The sequence below is a fragment of the Anomalospiza imberbis genome, chromosome 1 (genome assembly GCF_031753505.1).
Source record: "Anomalospiza imberbis isolate Cuckoo-Finch-1a 21T00152 chromosome 1, ASM3175350v1, whole genome shotgun sequence".
In the NCBI taxonomy this organism is placed as follows: domain Eukaryota; kingdom Metazoa; phylum Chordata; class Aves; order Passeriformes; family Viduidae; genus Anomalospiza; species Anomalospiza imberbis.
The window spans coordinates 69,819,495-69,833,252 of NC_089681.1; the positions used below are offsets into that span (position 1 = coordinate 69,819,495).

General features: G+C 37.3%; 1 protein-coding gene across 11 annotated transcripts in view; it reads left to right on the plus strand.

The window, feature by feature from the left end:
• Positions 1 to 11,161, plus strand: part of GRB10 (growth factor receptor bound protein 10) — a 146,476-nt gene extending 135,315 nt beyond the window's left edge. For 10 of the 11 annotated variants that reach the window (XM_068195917.1, XM_068195926.1, XM_068195896.1 and 7 more), the window contains 7 exons: positions 23 to 121; positions 1,541 to 1,618; positions 2,279 to 2,395; positions 3,269 to 3,335; positions 4,318 to 4,405; positions 7,124 to 7,217; positions 8,041 to 11,161. In XM_068195917.1, the coding sequence (XP_068052018.1) occupies positions 23 to 121; positions 1,541 to 1,618; positions 2,279 to 2,395; positions 3,269 to 3,335; positions 4,318 to 4,405; positions 7,124 to 7,217; positions 8,041 to 8,187 (690 nt within the window). In that variant the 3' untranslated portion in view covers positions 8,188 to 11,161. The remainder of the gene's footprint in view (positions 1 to 22; positions 122 to 1,540; positions 1,619 to 2,278; positions 2,396 to 3,268; positions 3,336 to 4,317; positions 4,406 to 7,123; positions 7,218 to 8,040) is intronic. The other variant, XR_011000859.1, reaches the window with a different exon arrangement.
• The last annotated feature ends 2,597 nt before the right edge of the window (positions 11,162 to 13,758 follow it).

Here is a 13,758-nt window from a genome sequence, read left to right on the forward strand (position 1 = left end):
ACTTCCCTCTAATACTTTAAAGCCAAACAGAGTGAGAAATGAAACTAAGGAACTGCGGTTGTTGTGTGCTGAAGATGAGCAAAGCAGGACGTGCTGGATGACTGCCTTTCGACTCCTCAAGGTAGCTAATCTCTTCTACTTTTGCAAAGCTGCACCTAGAGTTAAGTGGCATTTGTTATTTTGTTTATGAGAAATTACCTATACGTTCTTAAATATCATCTGCTCCAAACCAATATGGATAAGAGCAAAATGACAAGCACCTAACAATTTAGGCGTGGGTCTAAGATCTATTCTTTTACATATGAATCAAGTATAGTTTTAGTTTTGGATCCAAATTTGAGATGTGTGAATGGATTAAAAAACCTGCTTAACAAGGTATTTTCTAGTTATCATAAAGCAAAATAAAAGGTTTTCATAATGGTAAGAGGTTCTCTTACCAGAACAGCATTCCTTTAGCAATTTTTTTTCCATTTTTTTGAAGGTTCTATTAGAAGAAGTAACAAAATAAGTAACCCTGTGTCTGGGTGAAAGTTACTTATATCTGGCAGCACACAATGAAATTTCTTGATAACATTATAGGAGGCTTCACTGCTTTTTGAAACAAAATCAGTATGGAGGCAACTGAGGAGAAAGCTGACTATTTGGTGCCCTTTGAAGGAGAGAACTTCCTGATCTTCATAGGAAAATGTTAATAAATTCTGGTTTGGTTCTCAGTCTTTTTCTGAATGTGCTGCTTTGAAAACTGCTGTGCTTTTCTCTCTACCTTACTACGTCCTGCGTACAGAAAAAAAAAATGACTTTGTTTTTAAGACACACCAAAAAATAACTAAAGGTCAGTGAAAATTAAGGCTTTGCCCCAAGGCCGTGTCTGTAACGCTCCTTTTTATTCACCATCTCGTTTAGCTTTCCATAGTCCTATATTATCCTGTTTGGAAATTGTATAAACTGTTTCAGTGAGAACATTCAGTAAGCAACGTTGCTCTCCTTCAGCACTGTGCCTCTAGGGAAGGCCCTGAGTAGGTGTTTACCTGCCATCCTAGCTACAAATGTTGCTAAAATTCATCATGTTCTGCCAAGGGCATCACTGGAATTCAATCACCTTATTTTTTTAAGGATGAGAAAAGTACCAAGTGATAGTGAAATTTATTGAAAGAGATAGTGAATTAGAAAGGTTCTTATTTTTTATCATTATGAAAACTGAGTTTGAATGTCTTGTGCAGAATTCTTTTCAGTTCTAGAGGGTAAAAAGAAGGGAATTAATATGTGTGTTCTGATCTCAACTGAAAGCTTGTGTTCGACAAGGAAAACATGGTGGTATCGGAAGGTGGCAAAAATAACCTGTGTATATCACTTGAACTTGTATTTTTTTAAATAAAACTTTTTGTGCATATTTACTCTTTGCCACCTGCCAATCACTATTACTCAATACAAATGGCTTTGGGACCTTGGTCCAGTGTAAAAGTGGTATGAAGAAATCGCTACAGTTTTTTTTTGTAGGGCATATATTTGAATAATAATGTCCTTGTGTTTCTGTTGGCAGTATGGAATGCTACTGTATCAGAATTACAGAATTCCCCAGCAGCGAAAAGCCATGCTTCCACACTTTTCCACTCCAGTAGTAAGTGATGAACTTTACCTCACTGATGTATAATGTTGGAAAAGATACATTTGCTTTTGCATTTTAAAAGTGGAAAATTTTACACTAAGAAATGTAAATTCAGCATTGTGTAGCAAATCAGTGTAAAGTTCATGTTTTGCATGAGTACAGCTTCCCATGGTTGGCTCTCCATTATCTTAGGCTTACATGATCCACATGATTGAAAAATCTTGGCTACGTCATGCTCTTTGAGATGTACGGCACGGAGAGACATCTGGCTGTCTCTGCAGAAGCCAGCTTAGGTCTGGCAAAACTAACACGTAGATTTCCTAAAATATGTTGGGCCAAGAGCTGACTGTTAACTACCTAAAAGGGAAGAGCCTATATTTGGATCCCAACTGGCCCTGAAAATGACTGAAATATAGTAATAGGGCAAGTGGGCAACTTGAGCAAACAGATTTTATTCTGAGCCTTTGAATCGTCTCCCTCCCCCTACAGTCAAAAAAACATCTATTTTTGTGTCTGTGAATTTTTTGAAAGGAGAAAAAAATAAGATGTATTTTCTGTGCTGTTGAAGGAGGACTTTGGACAGTCTTCTAAAACCAAAACAGTTTGAAGTGAAACTCTCAAGCTGGTTTTTCCTTTCCCTGTTTTTTGAAATAAGTGAAAATTCCTTTTCAGAGAAGTGTGTCTGAAAACTCACTAGTAGCAATGGATTTTTCGGGGCAAATAGGAAGAGTTATTGAAAATCCTGCTGAAGCACAGAGTGCTGCCTTGGAAGAAGGACATGCTTGGAGGGTAGCTATCTTCTCTTCTTTTCTATTTTTGCAATCAGTAAGTGTCTGTTGAGAGCCAAAACACAGAGTGTGCTATGATGTTAGTGCAGTGCTGGTCACAGTATAGCTTAGCTCCGACCTGAAGCAATCACACTGCAAGCATGCAGATCTGAAAGTCAATATCCATCTTTAGCAAAACTGTCACATTCACAACAACCTTCTACCACTGCTTCTCTGTCCCCCTAGTGTCCAGAGGAAAGTTGAGGGGGAAAGCAGACCCACCAGAACTTTACTGCCAGTTTGCAAAACCAGTCTCTGAGGAGGAATATGTCAAATTAAATGCTTCCCCACATGGAAGAGGCTGGGGCTCTGACTAATGGCTTGCTCCCAGTAAGTTTAATTGCAGAATATACAAGAGGCAGGACCTCTTGCAATGAAAACTGATGTAACTTGTTTATAGTGTCTTGTGGACAGACAGCTGCAGTACAAGTTTTCCCACATGCTCGTCTTTTAGGGAAAAGGAGTCATTACTGAAGCATTAGCTGGTGCTTTATGTACGGGAGGGAAATACTGCTTGATTTACTGAGTGCCTGGTGTTTTGCCTGAGCAGAAACATATCAGTCTTTTCTTTTTTTCTTTTTTCTGTCTTTTTTTTTCCTTTTTTTTTTAAGATACTGAGCTTTCATCATTAACATCTGGCTCGTGTTTTAAGCCAACTGAAATGAGCTGCTGCTTGTAGATTAGCCCCCTTCAAAGTTGCATTTCTTTTTCTCATCCTTGCATTAAATCTGCCCAGCCCCCAGTTTCCTGTAAATTTAATCTATATTGCATGTGCACTAATTCTCTTCTCCCAAGACGTTAGTGTGGATTTAACGGTAATTCATTTTCTCTATAGAAACGTAGCACACGAATGAACATCTTGGGTAGCCAAAGTCCACTCCATCCTTCCACACTGAGTACAGGTAAATTCTGATGGTTGGTAACCATAGTATCAGAGGTCTCCATGGGTAAAGAAAAGGTACATTTCATACAGACACAGAGTGCAGCCATGTAGTACGAATGTCTTGATGTCAAATACAATCCTTATCAGTAGCTCCTGTGTCATTAACATGCCCACCCATTCAGACACTGTAGAAGGAACTTGTTTTCCTTTGATGGCCCACTCAAGCTTTTCTTTAGGACTAGTCTTTTGAAACTTGTGTTTTGTAAAAATAGACACTCCATAAATATTTCCATTTAAAAGAATCCAGCAGTTAATTTGCCATTTTGGACATGGAAAGTCAATAAGTGATCTTTTATTAAAGAGTAGAAATAAGAGTTTTCAAAATGGAATTTGTTCCATAATAACTGAAAAATGTAAAATATGCAAGTCCTCAGCATTTCTTTAAGACTGTAAATTTATTAAAACAACAGGAAATTTCATATTAATATCCTAATGTTCTTGGAGGAAACACAGCTATTTTCTCTTGCTATTCTGTTAACAGAATTTTAAAATACCATTTGAAGAACAAAAAAATAAAGATAAAAATATTGGGGGCTAACTTGACTCTTGAAAGCACTAGCTAAAGTGCATTTCTTTATTTGAGATTTAGAGGGTCTTGTTTCTAACTCATTAGGTTATACATGGATTTCTAAGCAATGTTAGTCCCAGTATGTTCAAGAAGCTATGAGAAGGCAGTATTATAAGAGACTTCTCTTGTTTACCTAATTGTATACCTCCAAATTGGAAAATGCATGGCGATATGATGCCTCTCTACCTGGTATATTAATAGATGCATTTTTTTATATTGATTATTTTTTATGTAGGTTGATGGAAGATATTTTATATTCTGTAAGAGAACTATACCCACTTTTAAAATGTTTAAATAATTAGTACGTGATAAAAATGGTTGCTTACGTAACTGATTTTAACCATCCTCTCCCTCTTTTTCCTCTCACCTCCAGTTATTCATAGGACACAGCACTGGTTTCACGGCAGAATTTCTAGAGAAGAGTCTCACAGGATTATTAAGCAACAAGGGCTTGTAGATGGGTAGGTATTCTTGTTGTTCAGTATTTATGATCTGACAGATCTGACAGTGAGCTTTAGAGATGAGAGCGCAACTTATGCTGTAATAGTTTACAGGTTTATGAGCACTTCTGAGTAACCTGATCGTTGAGTAGTCCCGTTATAACCTGCCTGGATTCCAAAAAGTCAGAGTGAGTGCTTGTAGGAGTGGATCTTAGCTTTTAATTTGAAAAGTAAAATCTTAAAATACACTTAATTGTCTTTCTTTTTTTTTTTTCCAACAGAGGTAGTCAAGTTTTAGACAATGTTAGAATTTGAAAATAGTTAATTCTTGTAATATGCGTTGAGGCGATATTTTTCAGGCAAACCTGTACCTAACCATTTGCAAACAAATTTATAATCAGCTGTTTGTGCTCTTCTGCATGAATCAGAGCAGCTAGTGGTGCTTGCTCACTATTTCTGTTCTAGAGCAAAGAAATAGAAGTACCTGTTCCAGCACTCTCTTATATGTCTGTGGTCGAGATTTAAGTATCTTCTGAGCATCTCTGTTTTCCTTATTTATATGGAGTTATGGTTATTTAAGGGAAATTGCTTGAACTGCAGTCAGCATTGTTGACTTGTCGGATGGGAAAGGCATGGTTGCCTTTGGTTCACTGTCTTCATCGCTCTCAAGGTTAAGGTGGAAACATCCATGTAGGCTTCACAGGAGGCAGTGAAGTTCAAACCTTTCTTCAGCATTTTCTGATTGAGAAGCAACACTAATCTTTCTGAAGACTAAAATACATTAGGGAAGTAGAAATTGGTAGTGCATATATATATATATATATATTCATCAAGCAGTGTTTGCTTATTTTTGGGGGGTTTTGTCTAGTGTAAGGCTAGACAGGGGGTTTTAGTTAAGCAGGTTCAACAGAAAAGAGAAGCTGAGAAAGCAAAGGAGCACTGCTGACTTTTTGAGTTTCTAGTTTTCTCACCTTATAATCTTGGGCTCATTTTGTCTTGTTGCCTTAGGAATCTGGTGGCCCATCCTTCTTGAGGTTTTCATAAATGTGTTCATGTGTTTGATGCTGTGTTAAATTTGTGCCTAATCAGCTTACTTACTGTGGAATGTAAAAATTGGTTAATTTGGCCATAGTAAGGTCCACCAGCAGTGACAAAAGAACCAGTTTTCCTATGTGCTCTGAGATCTAAGGATCATGATTTTCAGGGTGTAAAACTCTTGCCTATGTTTTCCTGCTCTGTGTGTTCTTGAACAAAAGAAGGTAGAAAGTTAACAGTCTCCTGATGGTTCATGGAAGAGGTTCAACACTGTATACAAGCAACTGATGCTGCTATCTTTGATATCTCTGGAAGTTCTTGCTGAGGATGCATCTCTTTTGGTAGTCATTGTTTGTGTGGAAGCTGGTTGCTTGCCAGAGGTTGAGTAAACAGTTGCAGCATCAGTTGTGCAGACCTTTGCTTTGTGTATTGTAATACTATGCAAGATATGAAACAGCTAGATGAAAAATAATTGAGAGATACTTGCATGAACTGCAGCAACCACAGGGCAGCTATGGTCTTTCTCCCTCACATGGATCCTCACATGGATCCTAATTTATAAAGGCTTTTGTCCCTTTTCCACACATTTGGTCTTCCAAAGATTACAATGGAATGTTCAAATACCATGCATGGTTTCTGAGAGTGGCAAGACATGCCTGTCCCTGAATACTGAACTCACTCTGGTTATGGTGGTGCATTTTTCTGGTACTGCCATTTCTCAATCAGTTTGGAGGAGCTGGAGTAAATTCTTTTGGGTTCTTAAGACTACAAGCAGTTCTTTCAAGTGCACCTTGGAGAAAAGTGTGTTCCTTGCTTAGTGGTCAGCAATTAAGAGGGCTGTCCCAGTCCTGTGCTCAGCCATCTGTCAAATACACTTGTGCTTAGTGCTATAAACATTCTGCCATAGATATATTCTTTTCTCCTGTGGCATGGAGAGTATCTGATTCCTTAGTTCATAAATATCAAGGGGAAGAAACACCGGGGTTTTTATCTATTTTTTTTCCTCCTCTGCCCAGTATGTATGTTAAATAAAGTCCATTTGGGGTAGGACTTCAGTTTTGTGGGTTAAATTAAAAGTGACAGCTACGTGGTGTATGATGTTGGTAGCTGTATGCCTAATGTACATTTTTTTCCACATGCTGAGGGGAAAATACTGTGACTGTTCTAGAGGAAAAATCAGTGTGTGTTTTCCCCATCTTGATAATTTGGAAGCTACTTAACTGGTAAATAATTTTAAGAAAGCATTGAGCTGTTTCTGTGCAATAGCAGCCATTTAACCTACACAAAATTTTGCTGACATTGAATTTCTGTGAACTGATGCAAGATATTGTAGTGGGAACAGATTCCCATATATTACTTCCCCATCTACAGGAATTTAGATTTTCTCTAGAATTAAATGATAACATTTTCTTCATGAGAATACGTATCATTAATGGAAGGCTGAGTTAGAGGGAACCTTAAAAAAATAAGTACATTCTTAGGGGAAGAACTACCATCATGTATCTTGCACTTCTTATTTCTTCATCTGTTAATGTTGCATAGCCATGGTATAATAATAGAAAGCAAATTGCCAGTTACAGAACCACCTCTTAATGCCACTTAAAAAAGAGCTCGGCAGTGGCACAATATTACTTAGTAGTTCTGATTATTTAAGAACAAACAGATGAAGGTATTCAATTTGTTCTTAAAAATGTTCTCTCCTAGATTATTTCTTCTCCGGGACAGCCAAAGCAATCCAAAGGCATTTGTACTGACGTTATGCCATCATCAAAAAATAAAGCATTTTCAAATCTTGCCGGTAAGTAGATTATTTTTGATACTGATAAAAAACCCTGAAATTTTAAACCATTAAGCTTTTGCCAACATCTGAGGAGATCTCTTATTAATTACTGATGTAACTAACAAGGATGTTTTCATTAGCAAATATAAAAGCAGATATTCTTTAGAATAATCTTTAATCAGTCAAATGTCTGATTAAAATTATTGGTTAACATTGCTGGAAAACTAGTGTACATCACTACATTACACAAGTCTGTCTGATACACAGAACTTGTTCTCTGTGACTCTCAGAGACAGCAGCAGCTGTTGTCTCCCTTCTCACTTAAGCAAGCATAGAATAACTTCGGGAAACTTTAAAAAGTTTTATTCTGGAGGTTATCCAATAATGTTGAGCTTCAAATAACATTACACTGAGATGTTGGAAAACAATTTGGTTTTTATCTTGATCCAGAAAAGCATGAAAAATTTAAGATTATGTAGATCTTTTTATTGTTCCAAACCCTCTTCTGTTGTTTAGCTGGCCAATTTTACAAAAGCTAACAATTCCTTTTGGGGTATTTTTGTTTTATTTAATGAATGCCAGTGCTGTCTGTACAACTTTCAATTACTCTGCCCACAAGTTTTCACTTTCATAAGCAAAATGTTGCAGGTTGGGTTAAGGTATGTTTTTTCTAGCCCTGTGCATGGTTTCATAAAGAACTGCAGGCACTGGGTTGTTTATGCAACCTAGTACCAACCGAGTGCCCATCATTTATTTATGTCACACACTGGTGGTACTCTCTAAGTTTTTCCACTTGTGTATCTCTTCATGTGCAGCCTAACTTGATGTTTTGTTTTCCTAGTGTGAAGATGATGGACAGATATTTTTCAGTCTGGATGATGGGAACACCAAATTCAGTGATCTAATCCAGCTTGTTGAATTCTATCAACTAAACAAAGGAGTCTTGCCCTGCAAACTCAAACACCACTGCATCCGAGTGGCCTTATGACCTCAAATCTGACTCTTGCTGAAGACTGGATTTGTTAGAAGAGTAAATGTAAGAGAACGTTGACACTGGGGAATTGGCAGATTTGTAAGTTGGTTAAAAAATAAATATTATGCACCTTGGGACTCTGAAAGGGATGGATTCGACAGGTGCCAACAGACCAAGATTGCTGGTTTGTCTAACACCTAAGAGTGATTGCTGCTGAGTGTCCCAGCATCCCAAAAATGGGGGGAGGGTCTGTAAAACAATGAGTAAATTTGAAACAAAACTGGAAACTGTCTTGGCTGGGCCACTTAACAGGAACAAGTGTGAAGAGAAATCTTGGAAAAGAACTCTTGCCCTGGAATAATCTTGACAATTAAGACTAGTGTGTTTACTTTTTGTATTGATCACTTTTTTTGCACTCCTACTTTGTTTCGGATATTGTATGCAGCCTATATTAGGAGCTGATGTGGCTTTTTAAATTCATGCAGGAGTTGGGTATTAATCTACACCCTAAAATGTATGGAATGCTTCAGCCTAAAAGGATCTAGAAGAAAATCAAGAAGTGTGTGTGTGTGTGCGCGTATGTCTCAGTACTTCTCTGGAGACCTGAGGTTCAGTGATCTGCCGATATCTTTGAAGAAGCAATGAGGATACAATTCTAAAAGAACCTACCACCAGTATACATACTCTTAAAACTGTTGACTTGTAGCATTATGGCTGTAGTATGTTGATGGCATATTAGTGGCATCCAGTCATGCAGAGACTGTATTAGATTCTATGCACAAATTTTTATTATTGGAGTGGTGGTTTGTTTTTTACAGCCTTTTGACTGTTTTCCTGAGGAAACTTACTGTTACTAAATAGAGTAGGACTGAATGACTACACTTGTATTTGAAACCACCATTTTTTGTGAGAAGATTCTTCTGCAGGTAGTCTTAGTATGACAAAATAAAAAAAAAATTAAAAACCAGTGTTTTTAGCTTTATAGCTCCTTGAATTTTCAGACTGTTTCAAAGAGCTCTTTCGATAGAATAAAGCTACAGTGACACAACGCTCTCCTGGGGATAGGGCATAAGAAGAACTGAACCCCTTCTGCTTCTTGTAGGGCCATGAAAGTTTACATGGTGAGAAGGAACATGCTGGGAATAGAAACAGATTTGATTGTGAAGTAACTGCTGGCAGTATCATCCATTGAGGTAACTGGTGATCCCTGTGTCATGTGTGCTAGTGCACACCAGTACCTGTGGCAGACAAGCATGTATCTCGCTCTGGTGCTGTTTTGTCATCAGAACTACTTTATTGTTAATGTTTAAATGAATTCTTTAATGTTTACTCAATAACTCTTTCTGATGATAAATCAGTATTAAAGTGAGACAAGTCCCACCTTGATCCTGCAGTTGCAACCAACCATTCCTTCAGCAACTGTCTGAACTGAAATAACTTCCCCGTGCTTGGTGCCATTAGCCACAGTGAGAAGTATTCCACCTGGGAACTTGCAGAGTGTAGTGCAGAACGGAGCATTTATAAAATGGTAAATTATTTACACAGGTTAGTTAATCCTTAATATTTGCCACTGGGTTTGAAATCCTAGCCATCTGAAAGGGTAAAGAAGGAAAATCAATCCTACACTTTTAGGTCTTCATGTAGTGTTAAGAATAGCTTAAGACAAACCATAACCTGCCTGAGTCGTCCATATCAGCTTAAACTATGTCAATGGTATAGAAACACTGTATTTTAGTTTACAGAACACAATTAGTATTTTTTTCCATTTAATGTCTAGATACTAAAAATGAAGAAACTTGATTTCGTTTTTAGTAGAAGCTGTTTTTGTTTTGTTTTGTTTTGCTTTTTTTAATTGTACATAGTGAAATGAGTGTTCCTGCTTTCTAGACAATGTATTTTAAAACCTTGAAATTAAGCTAACTTAAGTCTGACTTCACTTTGCATGCTTCTATTTGGCCCCTATTAGGAGAAAAAAAATACTTGTATTGACTACATTACCAGTTTAATAAGACCATTTATGCTGTAGTTTTAAGTTTTTCTGTTTACATAGCTTAGTGACAACCATGCATTTTTCCCAGTAGGCAGATAGTATTTGCAGTGTTTCATATTTATAAAAAAAAAAAAAAAAAAACTTTGCATCTTATTTAAATTGAGAATAAAAGTTTGACTATGAACCATGATTTTTGTATGTAGATGGTTGACTTAGTATTTTGTACTCTTCCCAGCTAAAGTGAGCTGTTTTGAGAAAGTGACCACCTTCAAAGTGGCAACAATCTTACTTAAGCAGATCACTGCTTTGTCTTCTTTCTGCTGGAAAACAGTCAATGCCACCTTAGTTTTCCAACAGATTCAGCTGGCTGCCAGCTCAGAATACCAAGGACTGAAGGACATTTGACTCTTATTTTTGTATTTAAATGACATGAATGTAAAGGGGATGCTCAGGGTTGTTTTGGAGCCTGTTGAATTTTTATCTTTTTGCCTGTGATTTTATTTTCTAAATAAATACTTCATGTAGCAATCTTGAATATGTTGAGAAGGAAAATGCCAAACCATTTTGGTAATGAGGTTACTAGTTAAGTTATGTTACGATAGGTGTTAAAGTACAAAAACCTTTTTATTTGTTAATTAATCTTGAAGAAACACGTGCCTCAGTTTAGATGTTTTGTCTTATCTTTTCTGCACTAAATACCTGACAGTTTGACCAATCAATGCACCTTTCCAGTGGCAAGACTTGCTTATCGTAAATTATATTGTCACAATGCAAGATTTAGTGACTGTAAAATGGAATAAAGTTTAAAGTTTCAGGGAATGCAAAAGGTATTAACTTAAGAGACAAAACCTTTATTCAATATGCTTTGCTTCATACTGTAAATAGCTTTTTGGCTTGTGAACCTAATTGTAATCTTTCAGGTATTTTTGTACAAATAAGGGACTGATATTCTGTTTCTTGTAATTAGAAATAAACGTTAATACAATGCTATTCATTTTATATTGGAATGAATGTCGTCCTTTGGATATATCACTACACTGTGTATCTCTTGCCTTAATTCAGTTTAATTGGGTAGGTCATGTTAAACAGCTTTTAAGAAATGTGAAGAGGAAAACACAATCCCAAAGATACCTTTATTCTGGCTGTTCTGTCTTTAAGATTCCTATTAGGATAGACTGCATTTTATTTAGCAAAGAACTTATTCACTCCTTTTGTTTGAGAAAAGTTACTGGGGATATTCTGCTATGATATTTACAGTATTCATTTGGGAAGGCTGCTAGAATCATATTAGAACAACATACCATGACCAACTTTCAGGTCATAAAGTTATAACACATTGAAAATGCACACTCTGCATAAAACACTTTATTGGCCTGATAGCTGTTGGATCAGAAAACTTTTCAATAGTACTTCCAGAAAGCAATTATTTACCCCTGTAGTCCTTGTATTTGAGTGGTCTATCAGAATTTAGGTGAAAAAGCACCATCTGCACAAAACACATCTTTACTTAAAAAATCCAGGGGTTTGGAAGGGTGGGGTGGAGAGATTGGTGGTTCTTCTGACAGATAGAAAAACAGAAGGTTGGAAATATTTCACTTTTATATTTTTGGACAATCCTTTCCTGTTTCCTCCTTGTTAATCCATAGAAGCCATCAAATGCATTCCACTCTGGCTTCTGCATGCTATGTCTCCATGTGATGTTTCCATATTGCACTACATCATGAGTTAGTTAATATTGTTAGCATGATAAAATTCATTCATCAGCACACATAGGCAGAGTACTTCCTTTGGATTTTGATATTCCTCAATTTTTTTTCTATCTGGGCATGCATGTTAAAGTGCTTAGAACTGACTATCCTGCAGGAAGTAACTTAATTTTTTCACTAAGTTAATAAAGGGGACTGCTTGCCTAGGTTTGAGGATGCCTATTTTCTGCTTAGCTAGAGGAGGCCATACTGACATTTAAACTGACTCCCACTATGATCATTAAAAGTCACAGACAATAATTCTACACAAACATGTTTAAAAAAACCCCAAACAAACAAACAATAAAAATCAAAACCAAAACCCCACCTTCCTTTATTGTATATATTGGATTTGGAACAGACAAGAAGATGGCATTAAAAAAAAGCAACATGGTAAGATCTCAGTAAGCCTGCCCTGTGGCAAGGTAGTGCTGTCAGCATGTTTGTCCAAACTGTCCACCTCTGTGGCAGATGCAAAATGATACCTGTGAAATCTGGCCCTTGGCTTTAGCAGTGGGTACTTGGGCTATGAGAACATGACCAGTACAAAATTAGTCTGGGCCAGAAGTGAGTCTGTGGTACAGATTTTAATTACTTGCCTTATAGGTTTGTGCTTCTTTTCATTAGTTGCAGAACAACAGACATGATCAGACATCTGATCCCTCATTAAGCATTCTAGCATGAAGTTCACCAGGCAAAACAGCTTAAATGCATTTGGGCCTGTAAATAAATTCCTATGAGACTCATGTTTTACAGCATGTGGCTGTAGGATTTTCATCCTGATACAAAGAACCCTTACATTAGGATTCCTTTAACACTAATTGTTGCTTCAGTCTGTACCTGCAAAACCAGATGAGAAAAACATCACCAGATGAGCCATTTCCCTTCAAGCTGAATTTTTTTTTCTTTGTTACTGCTAATTTAGTAATGCTTTAATCTGGTTTGTCAATATCCAGTCTGTAGACTGCTTTGTGTCTCAGACGTTATTTTTCTGACATCTTGGAAACTTCAGTAACAATGTCAGCAGATGGAGAGGAAAGATACCTTCCTCTGAAATATCCATGCTGCCTTCATTTGGGTTGCTTCTGCATCCTAAATCTTATGTCTTCCCTTCTTAACTTGAAATACAATTTAATTAGTATTTGAAAATCCAACATAACCACAACTATGTCCAATGCCTATATGATTTTAATTAGATACTGTGATTAAGAACATCTGACATTAGAAAATTAATTAGTTTGTGTAACACACATTGCAAACTCTTAGCCCAAAGACAATTCTGCTCTAATTGCTCCTCATTTTGCACAGATATCAGCAGATGTTTTAGCAAGAAACACAGGTTCACACAGGACACTGAGCTGTGATGAACAGGGTCTGACAACACTTGTTAGCTGCCCAGGTTTGTTATGCTTTTCTATATCAGGTGTTTTCCATCCCTTGCCTGCAAGATCCTGGTGCCACAGTTAGGGAATGGGAAGGTGCAATTACAAACAGCTGCTGGCCCTGAGCAAAAATACAGCCTGGCTTTATGGGCCCTGAAGCTCAGCTTGGCTGTGCTCAGAGGCACAACTCCTCAGAGCTCAGAAGAGAGACAGGGAGGCAAGTGGAAGGGAGAAAAGAATTACTCTTGGGCAGTATTGTCCAAGGAGTGGCTTGGCTGTGACTAGGAACACAGAGAAGACAGTGCTGTGATGCCCTAAGTGCTGCACACCACTCCCTAAGAGTCAGTTTCCCATCCTCAAACTTGTGAAGACACTTCTACAGGGACTCCCATCATATTTGCCCTTTGAAGCACATTCTTCAGAGGTGTAAGGACTGGCATCTTGCATTACCAAGGAGTGAAACAGCAGT